At 30.4% G+C, this 23965-nt stretch overlaps 3 protein-coding genes across 4 annotated transcripts; 1 reads left to right on the top strand and 2 right to left on the bottom strand.

Moving 5' to 3' along the window:
- Positions 1 to 8783: 8783 nt before the first annotated feature.
- On the bottom strand, positions 8784 to 13355 carry LOC119682813 (zinc finger protein 181-like). Of its 2 annotated transcripts, none has more exons than XM_038096326.1 (4): positions 13276 to 13355; positions 9710 to 9860; positions 9192 to 9650; positions 8784 to 9120 (listed from the first exon to the last, which is right to left on the bottom strand). In XM_038096326.1, the coding sequence occupies exons 2-4, from the start codon at positions 9853 to 9855 to the stop codon at positions 8943 to 8945; spliced, it is 783 nt and encodes a 260-aa protein (XP_037952254.1). In that variant the 5' UTR covers positions 9856 to 9860; positions 13276 to 13355; the 3' UTR covers positions 8784 to 8942. The 2 variants fall into 2 exon arrangements, with proteins under 2 accessions (XP_037952254.1, XP_037952253.1); XM_038096325.1 differs by lacking the exon at positions 13276 to 13355 and adding an exon at positions 9924 to 10130.
- A 1401-nt stretch (positions 13356 to 14756) lies between these two features.
- On the bottom strand, positions 14757 to 15519 carry LOC119684012. Its single transcript, XM_038097942.1, has 2 exons — positions 15421 to 15519; positions 14757 to 15297 (listed from the first exon to the last, which is right to left on the bottom strand). Exons 1-2 carry the CDS (start codon positions 15454 to 15456, stop codon positions 14863 to 14865), a joined length of 471 nt encoding a protein of 156 aa, XP_037953870.1. The 5' UTR covers positions 15457 to 15519; the 3' UTR covers positions 14757 to 14862.
- Positions 15520 to 17101: 1582 nt separating this feature from the next.
- On the top strand, positions 17102 to 17636 carry LOC119682367 (cytochrome c oxidase subunit 5B, mitochondrial-like). The gene has a single exon (XM_038095783.1). The coding sequence runs from the start codon at positions 17243 to 17245 to the stop codon at positions 17612 to 17614; it is 372 nt and encodes a 123-aa protein (XP_037951711.1). The 5' UTR covers positions 17102 to 17242; the 3' UTR covers positions 17615 to 17636.
- The last annotated feature ends 6329 nt before the right edge of the window (positions 17637 to 23965 follow it).

Genomic DNA, 23965 nt, shown 5'->3' with positions numbered 1-23965 from the left:
TTAGGGATGACACATGAAATATGCAAATCTCTGTTCCTGAAAGATGAAATTTATTATGCAGATTATTATATACCCTTTTAAATGATATAATTAAATAATTTCTAAGTTAATTGCAAAAAAGAAAGCAGTAAATCTTTTTGAATAATCATATGACGTCCACGGAAATCGCTAGACTCCATACACTGCGCAATTATTTCAGTAGACCGAAGGAGTGTCAACAACATTTGCGTTTAATAATTATGCTTTGTTGGACTATCTGTTATTGTGGTCCATTATATAAAACAGTACCATACAGAATCCTGTAAATATGCCATCACACGTTTTCGTACCCATTAAGGTGACAATGGAAATTTAATTTATTTAGTTGGCGTAAATCTAAAACTCGTGTGAGTTTTTTATCCCTATAATAAATATATATATATTAGTATATATTTGCCAATACATATATATATGTACTGATATTATACTTCAATATTAAAAATGTTTAAATAAATATATTTTTTTATTGAGAATATTTATTATGTGTTTTTGGTTCAACATAAAAAAGTCTCCTATGATTGTTTGTAATAATTACTTCCTGTATTATCCTTTGGGCCTAAATGTGCTATTTAATTAAGCAATTTAAATTGTATTTCCATGTTGTGCTCCATGTACTACATAAACCATAATCAATGTTGTGCATATGTTTTATTGATGAATTACAATTTGCCCACAGGATAAAATTGTTATTGAAGTGAATTTGTTACGATGACGAGAATTCGTTTATGTGGAAATGTCGTGATATTTCAACAACCATAAAACCATAAGTGAGTTAAGTACTCACGACTGACACTTAAGACATATAAGGATATGAAATAGACAATACTTATAACTATGGGTAATAAGGAGTCATGTATGCTAATTTTTTCGAATTGAGTTCTTGTCGGTGTTAATGAAGATACGAAATTAACATTTATGAATTAAATAAATTCATTAATTAAATTAATGAAGATGTGATTTATTAATTTAATTATTCTACAGCTGGTTTATGATTTCATTCTAATGTAATAGAGTTTCAACAAAATATTTACGACTAATAATATAATAAGAATGAACGGGGTACTAGCTCCCTCTTGAGCAGAGCACTGCGACTATGATTGATCTTTTGTGCTACAACAGAACCTAACCGAACAGAAGACATTCCGAATAAAGGCTAAAATGTCGGTCATTGAGGACCTCCTAATGTCGGAAGGTGAGAGCAGTTCTCGAACCAGTGACCTCCTCCTGGCTCAGATCAAAGCTGTGCAGTTCACATAGAATGTGACTAGATATTTCCTCTGCTTCTAAGCAGAGTCTATACTCTATCTCTTCGGAGGTGGAGGTATCTCCATTTTGTTGAGGTGGTAACGTAGTCAATGGTGACCCGTTAGATATCCCACTACGACTAATTAAATGCCTGAAATATTTCCAAGACCACTAATGATGGGTATTTGGCAATACTTGAAATAATTGTATGATCAGCCAAAAGTTCTATTAATTAAAATAATATAAAATGATTGGATATCGTTACGTACTGAAACGTTCACCATCAGTAAGGTGATTCGGTCAATTATATTTAACTAACATATTTCTTTTTTACTATTAATATTGCTTAAAGTCTGTTATATATGCAGATTCTCATTAAGGTCATTAAACTGGTAAAAAAAAAATGTTTCAAAAACGAAGAGTGGAGAAAATGATTCAGTAAAAATAAAGTAAAAGATTAGTAAAAGAATTCATAGAACGGAAAGAAGATTGAGGGGAGTGGAAGTAATAGATACAAAGATAGTTAGAAAATCATGAAAAAAGGTGAGTGAGACAGTGACAAAGATAAAAAGAGAGCGAATGATGGTAAAAGGACCGATATAAAGATAGTAACAAAAATAAGATAAAGACAAAAAGAGCGCTATAGAAAGAGAGTGAGTTAAACAAAAAGAAACTGTGAGAGAGAGAGAGAGAGGAGGAGAGGAAGAAAAAGTGTGGGGGGAAAGCAAAGAAACATTTATAGAAATAGTAAGAACACTAGATTAATAGAGAGAAAAAAAGATCGAGAGAAACAGAGAGGGGGAAACAGAAAGATAGAATACTAAAAGAGAGATAGAAGAAGAAATCAAGCAAAATCAGATAAGAGGAAACATATAGAAGAAACGAATAAGTACCAAAAAAATGCGATTTTTTTGTTTCATACAACATATATTTTTACATCATATCTATATTTTTATATGTAAAAAAGTGCATGATACTTTCCATTGTCAACTAGGCCAACTTTTGGTAGATAACTATGTTAGAGTTGATATTATCATATATATCATATATATATATCATATATATTATTATCATATATATATATTCTCATTTATTATTAATGTATTATTATTTTCTTTTAGTACAATATATAGTCTCTTATTTCAGCATAAATTCATATAATTTATTTAAATTTTTATTAAGTATATTGAGGGAAAACATATACTAGGTGATGTACCATGAATAACAGCAATACATACTCACAGAGTAAGTATCTTCACAGTTTTATTGGAAGAACTACTTTCACTTAATGTGTGCTTCATTTCTTTTTTTACATTAGAAGATATTCATATGTTTTAATAAAAAGTGAGAATAGTCCTCACTGCTCAATAAAGAACTAACTCGTAAAAAAAATAAAAAAAAAATTATTTTACACAAGACCCTTTGATTGAGATAATAAGCTACTTAAATGCTTCAACCAAAGGAAATAAACATCCGCTTACAAGTCCTTTGAGTTACAACCTTCGTTTATGTACATTATTGAAACGATTGCCAAAGTGATAACTATCTGGCATACCATATACACCATATACGTAGTGTTGAGGTATTGATGCATCAGTGTCAATAATTTTAAAAAGGATTCTGTGGTCATTTGAAAGCAAATTGAAATTAAATTGATTTTTAAAGCTTTGAATTTGATAAAAGTAATTATTATGCCTGAAACTAGACAAACGGATGAATCCAATTATGTTTTTTGTCCTATAAACATGTCTTGGACATGTCACATTTAGTCAATAAGATAGTCCTTAGCAAGTTGGAATTGTGAATTTGTTATTGCATTGCTACAAAGCAACAGGAGAGGAGTGGAAGACGCATGCACGACCGACCGAAATCATTAGCATCACACCTGAAACTGAAAGCGGAAATACTGCAATTGCATTTGAAATGTATCTAGATGTTTAGTTTGATTCTGAACCGGAAACGCACACCTTTGTGATATGCATTAAAATAAAAACTAACCATTTCCTTTGGAAGCATTTTCAAAGTTTTATTTCGTTAAGATTATTTTACTTAACTTAAAAAAGTTGATAAGAACTACAACTTCCATACCACATACACGTATGCGTGTGAGATGTGTTCCTGGTATTTCTGGTATTTAGTAGGTGCAATACAAAAACTTTTTCTATTAATGTTTTTTTTTTTAATTTCTAGTTTTTTTTTTTATTTTGGTGGAAAACTTTATAACTGCACTGGAAATACAATTCAAATACGACAAAAGAGTATTGACACCTTGAAGTTATTTTTGCATGAAAGATATTCCCAGACGAATGTCAGACATTCACTGGTTACCCTCTAATAAGTCGTATTAAGGAACGTTGAGTTAGCAGTGATGATGTTAACGTAAAGACAAGGTTTAGCATTTAACGAGTTCGGTCTTAGTGAGAACTTTGGAAAAATATTTGCGGAAAAGTACATTTATGTCAAAAACTTAGTTCATAAGTAAAAATTGGGAAGTTTTTTTTAAATATTTGCAAGATGTTCAGGGAAAGTGTAAACGAGATGAATCTGGCACAATATTACTTTTTCAAGTACATAAAAAACTTTGTAAATGCGAAAATTATTTTTAAATACGGAAAAACATCAGTCGTTATTCTTTTTAATAGTAAATTGTGCTACTTTTCAAATTTTTGAATCTATATTCCATATTAAGGTAGTATGAACAAAACTTCTTTAAGTGCAGCCAGTAAAAACTTTAATGGATTGATTAACTTTTGCTTGAGATAAATTTATTTACTGTAATATATTTGGTGTCAATAGGTAACTGAACTGGTGTATGATGATCTAGCTTCTAAACTACTTTATATTGACAGCAATCAAATAATTAGGTAACTTCCAGAGAATAACATCAGCGAGTAGTACTGTACAATCAGTAATAGTGCCTTCAATTGTCTCTAGAATCAATGTGCAATCTGTGTGAGTCCGTGTGCATTAAATTATGATTAAACTGAAGCGATTGTCTTATCTAATCTCCTCGTCTTCATTATAATTTGGTTAAAAATAATTTCAGTGACAGCATTTCAAGAGGAACTGTATAAAATGGTTATACATATTGATGTTCAAGACATATGTGCCTAAGTAAACACTAACTATAATTAGATAAGGTAATATATGCTGTACTGTATGTACCTTAATAACTAGCATAACTTAATTAGGTATGTTCCTGACTGAACTTCATAAATGCTCCACGATAAGATACATGTTGATACTCTTACAGGATCTTTATACCGACAGAGGTTTAGCAATTTAACACATACATAATTTTAATACACATTTAATACATAATTTATTACTTACATATACAAATATTTGTGGCTTTCCAAATGCTCGGTAATAATATCTATTTACATGTGAGCACAAAAATCTTGCCAAAAGTAAGTAATTGACTGCATTATATCAATTAGTTATGGTATGGTATTAGTTTATGGTATGGTTGTCATATAGTTATGGTATAATGTATACAAGGAACTACCCTTTCACATTAAGACTCCGCTTCAATTTGTCTCCTCTACATGTGGCGGTAACTATCGAGTGTTCTGGTGTCTTTGGAAATATTTTTATTACATCTTTTACAACTCTGCGTATAATATACCATCAACTTACGTTTCTAGGTCAATACTAACTATAAGTAAATCAAAGATGGTCTGTGAATGCTTTCAACTTCTCAATACCTTAGCATCGAGGAGGAACTATATTACTATTATATGGTTACCGGGACATGAAGGGCATGAAAGCAATGAAATAGTAGACTCCCTAGCAAAGAAGGGTACATGTACTTCTTTCATTGATCTAGAGCAGTTCTGTGGGATAACGGGCATGCGGCAGTCAGGAAGATTCACTGATCCTAAACATATCAAAGTTGATGCTATCCTTAATCTTAGCAGAAACGATACACTGAACTTCTTACAGAACACTATAAACTTAGTTATCTTATGAAGATTATAGGTGCGGTAGAAAGTGATGCCTGTCGACTCTGTCATGAGGAAACATCAGAACATATTCTATGCAACTACTCAGCAGCGGCAAGACGTATACTCGATTACCTTGAAAGCGTCTAGAATTGTTTTAGTTGGGCCTTTAGGCGCACAGTAGATCTTTTAGGTCGGGATGCATTCATAGCCTATTTATTAATAATAACTATTAGCTGCAATAACCATAACTCAAGCTCAGGTATTGTGTTTAATTAGAAAGTTAGTAAGATATAGTGAAGTCTATGGTTGATAAAGATTTGCAGAGTGGTGATTCTATCCATTATTTTATAAAATTTTGACTTTAATGTTAATTAATGTTGAAGAAACAATTTTGTATGTAATAAGATATTCGGAGATCGTCATATTTTATCCGGGGTTCCTAAGTCTAACACTGCTTTTGTCAATCATTTTAATGCTATAGATACAGTTTAATTGAAGAAGAATATCTTTCTTTGTATTATATTTAAACAATATCCAACTGCAAAATATTTTCCTTATTCCCCTTGTTATTCAACTTCTTGGTAGAAATTTAGTATAATTAATGAAAAAGTTTCGTTATCAAAACCTCAAATTAACTTTTCCGTTCGGTGAAGTTGATTTCATTTTGCATCATCATAAAAAATGTTTTTTTCTAAAAAGATATCGTAGTGTTTCACAAACAAAAACAAAATCTAATGTTGAATTAAAAGTTGTCAATGATGATGAAATGCAAATGCAACATATGTGTCTGAAATAATCCCAAAAAGCCTGTGTACACCATCACAAAGTTTTTCAGGCAAAAATATACTCGTATGCAATCATTTTTCGTTAAAAAAAAAAATTAAATCCCAGGGTATATCACTGATGCATAGTACAAATTTTTTTTAATTATGCATTAAGTATGGATGATATGTGTATATGTGTTAGATTAATTTAATAAATAAAATTTTTAAATAAGTAGAAAAATGTAAGTCCAAAATGAAGATTTTCTTTTAAGTGAACATATGTCTTAAAAAATTTTAAGAAACATTAACGTTTATATGAAAAAACTAAGGCTCTGTTTATAACGCGTAAGCGGAGACAGAATCCGTCGAGAGTGAGAGTGGGTGATATGGTAATAAACTGGGAGGATAGCGTTAAATATATCGGTATCAAGCTGGACAAACGATTCACATGGTTTAAAAATGTTCAACTGAAAAGAATTAGTTGTGCCAAAATTCTTCATCATCTCCAACCGCTATTCAGAAATGAAAATCTCAATGTTAACAACAAGAAACTGATATATAACCAAATAATTCGTCCGTCACTTCTACCTATATGGTTGTGTAGCGTTTAGCTAAGCTTCAAACACTACTATTCACCAGCTAGAAATTGCACAAAGTCAGGCTCTGAGAAGACTTTTCAAAGTACAATGGTACATTAGAACGAATGACATCCTCAGGGACCGCAAGATTGATTCCATCAAAAAATACATAAAGGATAGAGCCTTGAAATTATTTGCGAAAACTAACAGACTTAACAACACCGCATTATCAAAATCTCAGAATGGTTACAGGCTCCTCGGGGCGGTATGCAGATCTGAGGTCCATTATTGCTTAGTCTGATGAAGTGATGAACAATAAACTAGTCAATGCGCAAAGAGGGGTTTTGAAGAAACCTCGCAGTTAAGAGAGAGTAAAAGTGCTCAGGTGCACTGACTCAACTAGCCTCAACAATTCATATTTTTTAGAATTTAAATTGTTTTTGTTTTATTAATTACTTCTTAAAACTTCTTACATAAATTTCATTCTTGTAACCAACGGTATTAGTATCAATTGATCTACAAAATTTTCTTTTGTCTAAAATTCTAAATATTTAAACAGTATTTTTTTAGATTATGTATTAAGAAAAAAAAAGGAAAATAAATATCTAAACATAAATTTACTATTTTAGCTGCATTTACTGACAATTTCACGATTTTGAATTTGTGGCGCAATTAGAAACGCAACTAATGCCACGTTTTGGGACCAATTTTTCCAAGGACCTCGTAAAACTAATGTACATTGTCTATAAATTATTAACTGTTTGATATCTAACATTTAATTTTACATATAACCGTACTGACTTAGGTTGGATATTAGTTGCATGTGAAATTGCACAAATTAAACTAATTAAAATGCCACAAATTCGCAATAAAATACACACCAGGGCCTCATAAATCCTTTGATAGGTAAAATACAGGACACTGTGCACGAAGTATTCGACATAAATAGACAACTATTTTTCTGAATAAACCTCGCACTAATCGTGGTAAGCTAAAACTGTTTATGTTTTAGCGCATTTGTTAAGCAAAAGTATCTACAATTCATTTTTCTGAATTTTCCATAAGATTTAATGATGGACACATCTTTAAGCGCATTTCTTGCATAAATGCAATTGTATAGGAATTTTTTGTGACTTCTCTCAGTCAAGACATAAATTAGTGTTTCCTTTTGACACCAAATTTAGTGTAAAACTTTTAACAACTCTCGAACCACAACAGAACCGCCAACCAAGAGTGGGCGCATCACGAATTCCGCTAATAAAATACATTTCAGCTGAGTTGACATTTACGCTAAGGGATTTCGCCGGCGACATCCAGCGTAGCATCATAAGCCGCTTAAAATGTGAAAAAAATAGACCACGATATTTTGTGAGAATTTTTACTCAGCATCAGACAAATTAAGTTCTATAAGAAAATTTACCACGTAAACACTTGTTGTCAGACCACAGAGGCCAGTTTGTATGGAAAGAATGTTTCAACATAAACATCAATATATTTTATACGAGGGCTACTTCAAAGATTTTTATCAAGAACTATTTTACGAATACTTCATTAATCTGCTTATGTATTGCTGTTTAGATTAATAAGACACTTATTTAAAATATATATATTCTATTTAAAAAATATGAGTTATTATAACGAAAAAAAATGATTCCCATATACTCTAAACCTTAAATATTGTTAAAGAAGTCTAACGCTGCTTCTTGAGAAACTCTTCAAGATTATATCAGTCTACCATAATAATGCTTTACATTAAGAATACATATAATTGACTGTGTAGAGAAGAAACAGGGAATATTGAGGTTGTGTTATGTGTTGCTTTAAGATCTACTAGCTGTTCATAATAATGCAGTGGAAGCATTGCAATAGAAAACAAACTTCCTTCAACGCAATAACTCACCCAGCCCATTTATAAGCAAAATTTATTTATCTAATGACTGATATGCTCCCATCTATGCTCATGCTTTAAATAAAAAATAATGGGGTTCTACTATTTGACACTTCTGGATTTACTTACTGTGAATATACAGGACTGTGAATATATAATTTTTAAAAAAAACCTCTCTTCCTCTTCGCAAGAATGCATCCAAGAATTGTTATGCAAAACTTGTTTAACTACCAACGAGTCACTATCTTAAGACGAGGCGCCATTAGTATCTATCTATCTATATGTATGGTACAGATCTTGACTCAGATAAGATTGTATTGTTTTTATATATCTTTATTTCTTATGTCGAATCACATGCAGTGAGAGAAGATATGATTCAGCTTTATTACAATTTAGTTCTATTCTTAGTATAACTTATATTTGTTTATATTATATTAAAAATGGATAATTCTATAAAAGGCATTTAATATGTTCATCTTCTTCATGTAATAGTTTTACCAACAGCCTTCGCCCGCTTCTGTTGTAATATATACTTTTGACATGCGGAAGCACTGTGGCGACCTAAAGACATCATTGAAATAAAAGCTTTAGAACACAGCGAACATTTGAAGGACCAGTCGTGATGGCCTTTGGCACGTTGATGAGCACGTAAGTTAGAACTAAAGTAAAATAAATTATAAATTATATATAGCGATCTTATATGATCAAACTATAGTAGAGAGAAACTCACTGATTAGCAAAACATTTGTCACATGATTTTAATGGGCACGCCAGTGGTTTTTCGCCAGTATGCACACGGGAGTGACCTTCTAGTTTCCAGGGTTTATTGAACTGTTTTCCACAAGTCAAACAATCATAGCTTTGTTTATTGCTATCTTCAATACCATAACTACTGGTACCACTAACTTCATTTGACCGAATGGAATTTATTTCATCAGCTTCCATAAGTTTGTCCATCTCGTTGTCATTTTCAAACTTATTCTGAGATTTAGTTTTACCAATGAAATCTTTTTTTAATAACTCAAGATTTGTTGAAGATTTTTTGCTTATCGGAGATTGGTTATCGGGTTTCCAAATTTTATAACTCGGATTACCATCGTTCACACCCTTGTAACGTTCAAGTAAAGGTACTTTAAGAATTTTTTCGAGTTTATGACGTGTTGTGATTGGTATAGTATCTACATCATACCTAAAGTGAGTTATGATATGATAGAACTTTCTTTATATATGACCAAAATCAACATTTACCCATCACGTTTACGTAGTAGTTTCTTGAATTTGGGTTTTGACTGTACTTTATCCTTTGTTTTCACTGATTTTTCGGACTTTAGTTTTGTGTATTCATTAACTGGACTGACTTTAATAACTACTGGTGCATTCTTGACATTCATCATACTTTCTAAAATAAAACAAAAATTTTAGTTTTAAATTAAAATAAAATAAAAAATATAAATAATATTGCCATTGATTTTATATGCCCTTGTTTGGAACTCTTCGTCATAACGGCGTGATAGATACTTAAAAACCATTTCTATTGTAAGAAATTATATCGAAAAAAGTCAACTTATGTGTAGGTCAACTAATGAGTTGCGATCAATTTTAGAAGTACAAGTAAACTGAAATCAAGCACCAAATCGGAAAAGTAAAAGCACGGATAATTATTGAATGCAATTTTGTTTTTAAAAATTAATTAAAGTAATGAAAAAAAATTGTCAAAATTTAAATAAAATATCTAAAAAAAATAGAGTAAACTAAGCAATCCAATATTAATTTAGGGTTTTCAATTATTTATTTACAATGACATTCGACGGAACATTATTTACTTCTTTATAATGGAAGGATTCTTTTAGAGAAGGTTATATCACAAGCTACTTCTTGGCTAGGCTTATATGATAAATGATACATAAATGATGGCTAACCATAATAATCATCAAAATAATTTGGACTTCATGGAGATATAATGTTTATATTTAATTTTTCCGCTGAGCGAATCTGAGTTATTTGATAGTTATATCCTTTATAAAAACACAGACTCTTATTGCATAAAATACTAAGTATATTTTTAAGACAAATGATTTATTTAATACAAAAATTCATGGCCCCCTTTTAGAAATCATATTTTACATATATAAATATTTTACTTTTTTAAGCTGTTTAGCTTAGTATTAAGCCTCATAAAGAATAATTAAGTTTATTAACTAATGGCTCTTGCAGTTTTTTACAATCTAAAAACTATAACATGATTCCGTTATTTTGAGAAATATAAAATCATATTCAACTGTCTATCTGAATGGCAAAAATGCTTTGTTAACAGCGTGAAAGCCAACTATTTTTTTTAAATCCCCTTGAAGAGCAACTTAGCCTTTATTCTTTCTTTGAAATCTGCACTACAACACAAGAGACCAACTAGACTAAGTAGATTTCTAAGATAACCGCAATAATATGATCTTTTTCTATGTCACCCATATTCTTAGCAATATATGCGAAATACAGGAAATAGTAGATAATTCTTAACGTCTTAAAAAAGTTCTATTTAATCTTGCTGTTGCCATATACCTATTGTTAACCGTATAAGTTCGGCTAATTGTTTTAAGTTCAGTCCTATTTTAAACAAAAATTATTACTGCCCTTGAAATACAGCTATCAGTCCTTTACATGATATATGTGCTCAATTTTGTTTCAATCTTACAGTGTCGTATACAGGGTAGAGGGTGATTAGAGAATAGATCTCACCTTAACACATATTCGCTCAACGTTCGATTAATCGAACAACAAATTTTATCACTATTCATGGATTTTTTGTTTATATTAGAAAAACTTTAGAATTTATATATATCATTACTTTGAATGTTTGAAGCTTTAGCTTTACAAAAATATTTAGGACTTCACTCCACACCCCCACCTTTTACTAATTAAGCTTTAAAAAAACATTTTGACGAAAAATTCCAAAAAAAAAAATTCCTTGGGCGTTTAACTCATAAACAATATAATCCACTAATATCTACTAAAAATCCATTAATATAATCTGCAGATATTTCTTATATATTTCGGATTTTATACTTGTGTCCTATACTTATACTTTTATACTAACATTAGTTAGCTTGTAACGTATTGATGTATTGGTATATATATATATATTAAACTGTTGCTTAATCTTATTCTAATTAATCTTGTGAACTGCAAAAAAAACTATGATAGAAATATTTTTAGTATATCCCCATTTGATATCATCCTGGCTGCTTTACTATATTTTTGACATTATATATTACATATTAAAAAATATTCTTAGTCGAGAAAATTTTTATAATTTTTTCCTGCGTTAAACGATATAGGATTTTTTCTCTTGATAAAGAGCCAGTAAGAAATAGTGAAATATTAGAATGATGTAATAATTTCTGAAGAGAATAAAATTGTAGTTCTTAAAGTGATTAAAATTAGTATAACTTTCAGAACGTTGTCATAGTCTTTTCCTAAGATATTACTTTCTGCAAGCATATACGATTTAGCACAAGAATCCAACTCAATCCGAAACATATATAACATGTATGTTATATCCAAGGTATGTAAAATTATTTATGCCAAGACAACTATGTTCATTTGTGTACTCCAATGAAACTGAAAAATTTCTGTTTATGCTAAAGAAATTTTTACTTTTTACGGCTGATGTACAAAACGTTCTATAAGATGGAACTCATTGAAGCTCTACTTAAATAATTTACGGTTCAACTGACAGAACATCTTTTCTAGTACAGACTCTGTTGATGGTTGTCGTATGTTAGTTTTAAATTTTTCCCGCTGGAAAATTAGTACAATTTCAAGTTAAAAAAAAAATAATAATAAAAAAAAATATGAATAAATAAAAATAAGACAAAATTGATATAAAAAGGCAAATGAAAAAATTTTACTACCCAAAAACGTAGTAAGCATTTAACTCATTTGACTACACTTCCGTACACTTCCATGCACTTCCATAGGAGCAGCTGTGGACTTCATCTCTCTAGCAGCCCAAATAGCAAAGTCATTTTGCCTCGGCAGACGGACAAATTTAATAAAAATAAAGTATCAAAAAATGTATTTTAAGCATGAACCGAATGAAGATACATTTCTTTATACGAGTATTTTAGTTATTTTTACGTTTATTTCGTTATTTTCATTCATTTTCAGTTTGCCTGACTGTGCATATAAAACGGACGCAAAGGTCCTAGAACGTTTTGCTCCTTGGTGCATAAGTTGGACTAATAAAATTTCATGTTTACAATTTTATTATGTGCTCAATTGGGTTATGCGTGGGCACATATAACTGCATATTTAGTTAAGGAAGTGGCGACAATATCTTGTCAAAATGTAGTGTAAACTAAGTTCATGAGTAATGGAGTAACTTTAAAAATACTTTCAAACCATCTACTTTCAGGGCACTACAGTAAATATATTAATATGTCTATAGGTGTTAGTTAAATTCGAAGTTAAAATATAAGCACTCCCATGTTAAGAGATACCGAACAGTTCAGTATAAAATTTATGTCTATAGAACTTCTAATTGGAGAGTGCAAGAGAAAAGTGACATATGCATACCTGAGGAATATTTAGAAATAATTAAAAATTATTTAATCGCATTATTAATTAATATATATAATATGTATGTATGTATGTATTTAAATCTATTAATTATTAATAGTGTATATATGGTATATAAATATACATATATATGTACTATATACATTTATGAATGCAACATCAATTTAAGCTATTTTAGACGGGTACAGTTCTTAGCCACATCAGTATCCGCTTAAGAGAATTTTAATTATATATCTTACCGTCCTTTTAAATTTCCAACAAAACTCGCAATCTGAACACCTAATGCTTTTTCCTGCAAATATAGGCTTTTATAAAATAATAACAGTTTTATAACAAAAATAAAACCTATAAAAACTGAACTAATCAACATGAATGACAAAAAGAAACTCAAAGGAAAACATAACCTTTAAATTGTAAAATATACTGAGCGCTGTTATCGGAAACGTCAAACTATTGTGAATAACAGTTCACAATACGTATTATAATCTCAAATATTATTGTTAATACAAGTTCATATATAAAGAAGTGATTATGTGATTATTAAGGCCTTGCTGAACGCTACACACCCATGTAGAAGTAACGGTCGAATTATTTGGTTATATATCAGCTTCTTGTTCTTAGCATTGAGATTCTCATTTTTACATAGCGGTTGGAGGTGATGAGGAATTTTGGAACAGCTAATTCTTTTCAGTTGAACATGTTTAAGTCATATGAATCGTTTCTTCACCATAATGCATAGATATTTAATGCTATCCTCCCAGTTTATTGCCATATCTCCCACTCTCACTCTGGACAGGTTTTGTGTCCTCTTACGCATAATGAACAGAACCTTAGTTTTTTCATTATTAATTTTTATTTTCCATTTCTGGAAATACTCTAGGATAAAGGCTTATATGCTCCTGAAGTGTGTTGGTTATATTGAGAGTACATTTATAGCATACACGTATATGCTATACATATAGCATACAGTATAGCATACACGTATCGTCAGCGTATAACGCCAGTGTCGAGGGACCTAACATTGGAATATCGGACGTATAAATGTTGTAGAACTGACGAGAGAGCGCTGTTGATATGTATATTATACATATCTTAATAAATTATAAATTATAAAATAAAAATCAAGAAATTAAAAAATACTTCCTGTAGCTTATAGTCTAACATACAATAAATATCATTTAAAAATCATGTAAATATATGTACATATACTATGGAAGTTTTTGAGTTCTTGTATTTGTTGTTCGGTTATTAGCAGTTACAATGTGAACTTCATAGCATCGATTGATTCATTTATTAAAAAAGTGGCACTTGACATATATTGCATATGTATATGTAAATAGTGTCTATATGTAAAATGTTCTATTGCTAATAAAATTTAACATTGGCAAAGGAGGGTTATAGTATACTTCAACAAATTACCTCCGTATTTCTGTGCTACATCGGGTAAAGTCAGCGGCCAAGTACGGTGTAGCTGTATGGACGAAGACAACAATCTCAGGACCTCTGTAGGCTATCCCTACAATCTATGTATAAGAAACTTAAAGCCGTTCTAGAAATACTTTTATTTGTCAAAATAAAAAACAATTCTAAACAATTATTGACAAGAAAACAGTTTAGGTTCTAAACTAAGGAACATGAAACGAAAAATGAAGTCAAGAAAATAAATGCTTATGCCTATAATTCGCTCTATATTAATGAAAAATAAAAACCATATTAGTTGTATATTTTCAGTAAATACTCATTTATTTAAAAAATTTCACTTAAGTTACTAACTCACATCTTCTTGAATAATAGACAGCACCTCGTATAAAAAGATTAACTTAAGGTTATAAATTGTGCTTTTTAATAAACTTGTGTGTACGCCTTTCCTTTTTTGCTCTGGCATTTCTTTTATTAATGTCTCTGAATGATGAAGGATAGGCAATTATACCATGCTCTTCTAGAAATTGCATACATAGGAATGTTTCAACAGGTCTCTTTTGATCTAGTGCTTGCTGAATTTTCTCCCTTGTTGATAGTTCAGGTGGTGTTTTCATTTCATCTATCAGTCTTTGTTGTCCTTTTTGCATTTCATCCATCTGTCTTTGTTGCTCTTTTTGCACTTCAGTTACTCGTTCGTCTACAGTATGGATAAAGCGCTCCAAGCTAATCATTTTACAATCAATTTCTTTCAAACTTTCAAGAACCAAGTCACTGAAATGGATTTTTTTGTTATCTTTACCATTTCCTTGATCTTCACAATTCTCTATGGAGACATGAACCTGCAATAAACAATTTATTTTCATTACTTTCAATAAAGACTAATTTAAATAAAAATATATTTAAGGTAATCCCTTTAACCAAAAAAGTAAACATTTAAGAAAGTTTAGAAGTATTAGACTTACTTGCTCCTCTTCAGCTTTTTCTTTAGAGGACGACATATTATCAAGTTTCGTGACGTAATTTAGAACTTAATACTTGCAGCCAAAAGTTTTCTTCATAATAAATGAAAAATTTTTTTTTCAATGCTGAACATATTATATCATATATTTCTATATAAAATTCATAGCCAACTTAAAATTTAAAAAACTTTACAATAGGCCTTTTCTTTTGTAAGCATATCACAAAAGAACAACTGCTTATTTTAAAAATAACATATGAAACAACACCACTAGGCCTTTTCTTTTGTAACCATGTCGCAAAAGAACAAATAAAATAAGCATTGTTTTCGATGGCAACTCTGAACAAAATGGATATTTTGTTAGGCCTATGTTATGTATGCAAAACCCGTAATAAAATTTAAAGTTAAAATTTTTAAAATTAATAATAATTCTTTGCAATTATTGGTACGATTTTTTTTATTTATTGTGAATAAAATATGAATTTTCAAGTCTTTTAATAGTAAAATAATAAATAGAAAAAGTAACGTATTTGTTACGAACAATGACAACACGAAATACGAAGAATTAACGAAGTCACTCGTTGACAGTTAACTGGAAATTTCGTATGTACTTCTAAAAAACGTTCACAATAGACGATTTTTTAGTCGTGGCAACCATGCCATTTGAGCTGCTTATTAGTTGTTTCATATGTTATTTTTAAAATAAGCAGTTGTTCTTTTGTGATATGCTTACAAAAGAAAAGGCCTATTACTGGCTTATTTAATCCAACTTTTATGAAACCACTTAACTAATAAAGCAACACAAATCGCAGGTTATTTATTTTCGAAACTTCAACTTCAAATTTTATTAGGTGTATTGCATACATAAGTCTAACAAAATTTCTGGTTCTTCCAGACTTGCCGGCAAAAGAGCACTCCTTTTTGTGTTGTTCTTTTGCGATATGCTTACAAAAGAAAAGGTCTAATATCAAAGTGACTATTATTAATTTTAAGCAATATGCATTTTGTTCCCATATTGAATTTTGACGCTTTAAAAGTTGACGTTGTAACCAAAGGCCTACATAGTTTTAAACATTATCTCCGTTGTAGTATTTACTCCAGTGTAAATAAATAATTATGACCATAAAATATAGATCACAATGTAAAACAAGCCTTCTAAGACTTTATTTTCTGCTGGGTGTTAGGACTGTTTTAGTAGAAGCTCAACCCACTACATTAAATTTTTTCACTGTTTTTAACAGATTTAAGTTGATTTAATCCTCCATCAAAACAATAGTGCAGTTGTTAAAATATAAAAAAAATATATTTTGATAATTTTTGTTAGCGTTGTTTTACTTTGTAGAGAAATAACAAGCGTTCCTTAAAACTACTCACAATAGAGCAAAATAATATAGGCTACAAAAGCGACCCGAACTGAAACTTTAAATAGCATTGCTATATGAATATAGTATTAGTCGGAAGAATAAGATATTAAGATATGAGTTCAATAATAAAACAAAACAGATAACATTAAGAAAAGGACAGCTACTGTTAAAAAATGCATTAACGCCATCTAGTGTGAATTGGTTATCTCATAATACAAATATTCAAATTTACAATTTTTAAATACTAACAAAGTAGTCTGAAAATATTTTTGGTAAGATAATGACTTTTTTTAAAAAAATTTTATCCAGTTAAAATAATTTTGTTGCAGAGATAGTTTCTAATCTTCTCCGGAAAATTTTCTCAAAAAATTTGTACAATTTTTAAAAATTTGAAAATTTTTTAAAACTACAATTTGTAAAATTTGAATTATTTTTAAAACAACAATTTTTAAGATTTTTATTATGTTGCGCCGCACATTAATCGCTGCCATCCATGGTCGCCGTTTCGTTTCGCAATCTGCTGGAATGTTCCGTAAGATGCCAGACCCTATGGAGCATGCTACTGGAATTGAGCGCAAAGAACTTGAAGCGTATGCTGATGGCTGTGAGGATCCTTTCCAGATAAAGACTATTATGAAACGTGGAAAAGGCACTCAAGATGAACCCAACATGATTCCGTCGGCTTTTGATGCACGTCTAGTAGGTTGCATTTGCTGTGGAAATCGGTTTGCGCAATGGATGTGGCTTGAGAAGGACTGCCCTAAGCGTTGCGAATGTGGGTATTGGTTTGAACTGGAACCGGTGGAACCATTCTATGAACCTAATTACGAATAACAATTTTTAAATTATTTGATTATAATTATAATTAAATTAAATACAAGTATAATTAAAGATAAAAAATTTGTTAGAGGTGTTTTTAAAATTTTGCGAGATAATAAATGAGTTAATAATTTAAAAGTGTATTATATGCAAATACATTTGGAGTAATTTGTTATAGGATTTTGTTTTGAGTTTTTTTGATTTTTATGGACATGGACCGATTTCATAGTCATAACTTAAATCTCAATACTGACTTAGGTGATGTGTAAATTATTAATTTTGCTGACCATGAAGCTTGTATTCCCTTCCACTCCGATGGGTTTAGATAGTCTCTGGGTGAAAGCCGTCAGTGGTAACTTTATAAGACCGTGACTTTTTGAATACTTATTGGTTATTCTCATGGACAAAAGAACGAACACAAGACCAGAACAAAATTCGCATTTATTTTAATGTAATCGCTTTATTTGTTTATTTATTTATCTTATTTTGTACTTTTTAATTTTTCTAATAATTATATTTAAATTAATTAGTATATAATATAAAGTAATCGAATTATATTTATTACACTTATATTTAAATAGAGTAGAATAGGCATCATATGTGGGTAAGCTAGACCATCAACATAGAAATTAGTAGGGCTAAGTACAGTTTATATGCGCTTTGTATCTATTTTTTTAAGTGCTATATTCCAGTGGTTAACCACCACTGTGTTCGGGATGATGGAAGTGGTTGAATACAATTCGTCAAGCTGTAACGACGCATATGCGCCATGACGTACCCCTTGAGAACATCAAGAGGCAAGTATCAGGATGACCAGTGAGAATAATTCGTGGTTAAGTGTATGGCTGGAGTTTAAAAAGTGCTTGTCGTTAAGCTTGCGCTTATTATTGGTGCAATCGCAAAAAATCTTAAGCTGGTTTTACGAAGAACTTATTACAAACCCAATAGGGAAGGCGTACGAACGCAATGAGGCATAAATTCAGTTATGAATCTCGAATCTTTGAATCAAATGCTGAAGTTCTCGAGAATTGTCATGAGTATCATGACAAATCTCATGATTTTATGGTGCTAAGTATTTTTAAGTCTATTATTCCTATTTTCTGCTTTTAATCAAAGCGAATTGAATCAAAAACATGTTTTAAGACACAAAAGAAGAAATTTGTTCTTTGGTATTCCAACTACTATTTACACACCTAATCGTCTTCTGTCATACACGTCTCCATCAGATTTTTACACCGTATAATGCAAACTATTTTAAAATAAAACATAATTTTTCTAATAGAGAAAAGTTAATGTAAATGTTTAAGTTAAAACAAATTCCAAATCAAATAATCAAACAAAGGATGTTCCCATATCATAAGCCGGCTTAACGTATTTATCAGAATGTGTCAGCGACTATAAATCAACGATTAGAAATGCGTGCCTCTGGTTATATGTGCATTTTGACCGTTAAATTCAAATTCGCAGCTGCCACCAAGACAAGCAATACCACTGGGTGTGTGTGTCATTTCGAAGGATGCGTTTACTTTGCGGTTGCATATTAGCAAATGCAGCTTTCAACTTAAACACAATTTAGTGTTTGGTTTCCACATAAAATCAAGACGTTTTTCTTCCGTTTTTCAAACAAAGCGAACTTATGCAGTTTGTTTCCGATACTTAAGAAAATTTTATTGAAAAACTTTGGCAGTTTCGACTGTACGCCTCAGCGTATTGTTACTGCCAGTTACGTACTCGTACCTATAGTATATGGATACACGAGTACTGGTCCGTGTAGATTCATATCATGCTCTCTAAGTGTCGGTCATAAGTATGTATTTTTGTAGTAAATTAATTATGAAAAAAGTAGTTTAAGTTTGCTCTCAAGTTTCTTTAAACTTTTGCTTGATTTACACTTGAAATTGTTTGGTGTTTATTGCTAATGAGCCAATTTAGTTGCAAATTGCATTTCAGTTGCATTTATTTAACACACGGTTCAAATGGTCTTTTGTTTAGAACTTTAAGCTGAAAAATTTGTGTGGAAGTTAAGTGAACCATACTCGGAACAGGTGTAGAAAAGATATTCTAATTTATGTTCAAATAGCATAGCTTATGCTTACATTAAGAATTGCTTTATCTACATAACTATTGGGACAAATATAAAACATCTCATTGTTATACAAAGGATTTTATATGGAGGTCATGCTCAACAGATATACTATAGTCATTCAGTTTTGTAGTAGAGAATGAGGTAAATTAATTAAAATTAATTTATTAATTTATATATATTATAAATTTGAATTTATAAATAATTTATTTAATTTCAATTAATAGTGTTTGATCCTTAATTTAACGATCTAGCATATATGAATGGAGATAGACTTTTTAATGTTAAAGTTGGATAAGTAAAGAAGATAGTTCCTTAGTAAAAACCTTTAATAAAATAGTTTTAAGGAACGTTAAGATTCATTTCAGATATTAATCGAGATATAGAGAGTTAAAGGGAGCCTGCCTTGACAAAAAATTTCTATCATAAAAGCTTTTATATCATTTAAAATCTTTGTAAAGATAATGAAACGTGTGTTTATTTGATATAATGCTTACTATATTATTATATTGATAAATATATCATAAATCATATATTTTAGAAGCAGTTCATCATACAGGAAGACGAGTCTCTCTAAGACCATTTATGTAGTCGTAATAGCAGAAGTGCTGTCTTATATCGAAACCCCACAACAGGTTTTATGGCCAAATGAGTAAGTAAGTATTGGCAGTTTTATTACTCTTATCTTAGTACGCTAGGACTACGGACTTTCTTCAGAGCCAAAGGACACTTTGTCATTGTCATTATTCCACCAATTGCTGAAACTCTTTCTACTGTCAGGTTATTTCTTTGGTATTGTTATTCCTCATTGCTTGAAGCTTATACTGAAGAATAAATGAAGATCTCAGTGTCTCCCTTTTATTCCGCCTTGACCTGTTCTATAGTTGGGACGTTAGTTTTTGTCATTATCTTTCAGTTTTTACTTCAAACAACATGTACTGTATCTGTTTATCTTATACTCTGTGTTTGACAGCTACAGTAACATGTATGATATTGTAGAGTAGTGTAACAGTATACGCATTTCTTAATGATAGGCAGGATATTGTCAATCGAAAAGCTTTTGATTTGTGTCAATAAGAAGATAGAATCTTTGCTCCAGTATGTTTAGATTAAAGTCTAGTATGTACATGAGACGTTCAAAATCTTATCCTTCTTCAATTAAAGACAGTATTTTTAAGCTCAGAAACAACACATCATGAGATGTTCTGTTAAATAATAAGAATATAAGAATATTATCTTATATTATGCTTATATTATAAGTATATTTATTCCACTCATATGCTATTGAAGATAAGTGAACCTATAAGTATATGGAGAAATTAATTAGAAATAATTAATGGTTGCTTGAAGTATGATATCTAAAGCGACACATTGTTATTTTTATTTATCTTTATAAATCTTTATTAATCTGCAATGATATATAATATTTTTATTAAAGCTTGAAGGATATTTTAATCAATTTGTTGACAGGAAGGTTTGGGTCAGGTGAACTCAATCTGACAAACTTTTTGATTATCAAATGAATTTTGTATTAAAGAAATACATTATTCGTTATTGCCAGAATAACAGAAAATTAACTCAAAATTACAACAAAAATCTAACTAATCAAATTTAAAATAAAATCCTGGTAAACTTCTCTTTGCTAATTTTATAGCTTGCAAAAATAATTTTGTTTTTGTTTAATTTTTATTACTTAAAATAAATTCCTTGTGAAGTTCTTTAGCAAGACATTGCCAAACGGCACATTTAAAGTAGAAGAACTTCTACGGATACAGTAAGTACTTCATCAACTCACTGAGTCATACACACATCATCATCATCGTTATCATCATGTTCCACAATCAAATTGAATTGATATGCCTTGTATTCCTTTGAGTGCCATTGCTACTTGGCTGAAGCTTAGATGAAGATGTACGACAACTCGTTGAGTGGCTGTATTCCAAGTTAACCAAGCAACTTCCAACTGGTGGTCAGAAAATGAAGCACAAACATAAGTGGTGCAGAAAGAGGAGATCAGCATGTAAAGTGTGTGTAAAAAACACAAAATATTTGGACGATTTGCAGTTTTCTTAAGCGGAAAATCATAAAAAAACACAACAGTCGTACTATCGAACAAATATATTTATATATATCTGTTTAGATATAAATAGATAAACTTTCATTTGGTAAGATGTACTTGTATCCTTCCTCCTCCATGGGTAAGAACTTATGCAATTGTAAAATCTCAATTTTCTTTAGTGTATTTTTGTTGCTGTAAGAGTACCAGAAAATGTACTGCTTTTATCTTTATAAACATATGGGTAGTATATATATATATGTACATCTATATATATTTGTTAAACATAACACTTCTGTTTTCATTGCTCATTGTTGTTGTTATTTATTGGACTTCTTCCTTTTGTAAAGCAGCAGTTGTGGCAGCAAGAGTAGACGCTTTAGCTCCTTCTTGCCAAAACTAAGAATAACAAAAATCCACAATCAAAGCCACAAATATTTTGCCTTTTATGCAAATTTCTTAAATGTTTTTCAACAAATTTTATTGTTAAATATTTTTGCAACCAAAATAAAATAAATAAAAATGTACAGAAAAAGCATTAAATTCAAATGGTAAATTCTTAACAAGTTTTTATACATCCGCTTCCCTTTGTATCAATGAAAATGTTCAAATTTGCATAATTATCCTGATGAGTATCCTTAAGAGGATGTATATGCCACATTGGCATTAATCTGACAAGAAGCAGTTATCCTTAAATTTTAATTACTTAATTAAAAAGCATTTAGAGTACTAACACTTGCTGAAAAGATAAGTGGACAATTTTTTTGATTAAATTTATTTAATAAACGAAGTTTTTCGTTTATTTATGAAAATAAAATAATGTTACTGGTCAAAAAATAATTGATTTTCTTATTAATTTATGTTTAATAATATCTTAATAGCTGCGAAAATAAGTTGTATGACTTTAAAGGTACGAAGGTGCATATGATTGTGGATCCCACAATCCAACCCATTCTAATCTAACCTAATGCTAACAAAATGCACTAAGATTTAGACAAAAAAAGGCAGTTGTGCTTTCTACTGGTACTGAATTTTTCTATGGCCTTACGGAATACAACTCGAAAAAAAATAATGTAGACCAATAATGTAGAAATAATGAAGTAAAATAATTTCTCATCCTAGCAAAGAGTGTTATCGTAAAGCAAGACATACTTAAGAATTTTAACTATAACTTCACAGATCACTATAACCCAAGGTCTCTGTTAAATAAATAGTACTTTTCTGACACTATTATTTGTCTATTTAGTCAAATTGACAATATAAGTTGATAACTTATTCTTTACGAACGCTTACTCTTTGTAGACAAATTTTTCTACATTTTATTATTATAGCTTCATACAAACTTCGATATGCCAAACTACAAACTGTGCTCAAATTTATAAAAAGCCCAAGTACATGAGGTTAAAATATAAGGCTATGATGAATAGATCTATTCCGGTTTTATTGCATCTTTTTTTTTGTTTAATTATAAAGAGAGTTTTGCAGAGACCGAAACAAATAATAGTCAGACGATTCATACCCGGACTATATGCATTGAAACTTCTCAATCGCATTCTGGTATTATCATGATGGAACACAACTCTGTTTTGTTTTGAACAAATCTGGTCTCTTCTCCTTGAGTATTCCATTTAAGTTGTAGAGTCGTGAGTAGAAAAGAAACGAATTAACCATTCGACTAGGCTACAGCACTTAGTAATAGACAATTCCCTTCTGATTCCAGCAATAACTCAACATAACCTTGTTTGCGTCAATTCAGGATTTACATCATTTGTGCAGGTTCACCGGCTCTGAATCATAATCGTTTATTATGGATATTCTCGTATTTAATCCATTTTTATCAAGTTTTTGTTTTGTTGCGTTTTAGTTGAATCAAATTTCTTTGCGTTATACAAACATCGACGCCCTTACATGTTAGTTGACGTGAGTCGTGCTTGACCGCTTCGAGTAGCCTCCGCCAGTCAGCCCGATTAGTTGCTAGCTTGCATAGCCTTCTCTTTTAATATGACTCCAAATTGTCATATGGCTGGTTCCGCTATCTTCTGACACCTTGCATGTTGGTCTTACTCCATTACTTGCAAAATTTAAACGCTTTTTTTAGTGGAGAGTTGACTATACCGAGCTGCTTCTTTGGCATGAAAATTTTTGGAATGGAATCGAAGAAGGGACTCAAGGATCAGGCGTTCACTTACAGCACCCACATCTGTAACCGCACAAGCTTTTCGGCTTG

This window comes from Teleopsis dalmanni, chromosome 2 (assembly GCF_002237135.1).
Source record: "Teleopsis dalmanni isolate 2A chromosome 2, ASM223713v2, whole genome shotgun sequence".
NCBI classification, from domain to species: domain Eukaryota; kingdom Metazoa; phylum Arthropoda; class Insecta; order Diptera; family Diopsidae; genus Teleopsis; species Teleopsis dalmanni.
Note: the sequence above shows the minus strand (reverse complement) of the source record. Positions and strands in the feature narration are given on the sequence as shown.

Bases quoted from the DNA above. Each gene is read 5' to 3' on its own strand.
- LOC119682367 (XM_038095783.1), top strand. From the start codon at position 17,243: ATGTTGCGCCGCACATTAATCGCTGCCATCCATGGTCGCCGTTTCGTT.
- LOC119684012 (XM_038097942.1), bottom strand. From the start codon at position 15,456: ATGTCGTCCTCTAAAGAAAAAGCTGAAGAGGAGCAA. The intron at 15,298-15,420 runs GTAAGTCTAATA...TGTTTATTGCAG, and splicing joins AAAAAGCTGAAGAGGAGCAA to GTTCATGTCTCCATAGAGAA.
- LOC119682813 (XM_038096325.1), bottom strand. From the start codon at position 9,990: ATGGTTTTTAAGTATCTATCACGCCGTTATGACGAAGAGTTCCAAACA. The intron at 9,861-9,923 runs GCAATATTATTT...GTTTTATTTTAG, and splicing joins AAGGGCATATAAAATCAATG to AAAGTATGATGAATGTCAAG. The intron at 9,121-9,191 runs GTGAGTTTCTCT...ATTTTACTTTAG, and splicing joins GACAAATGTTTTGCTAATCA to TTCTAACTTACGTGCTCATC.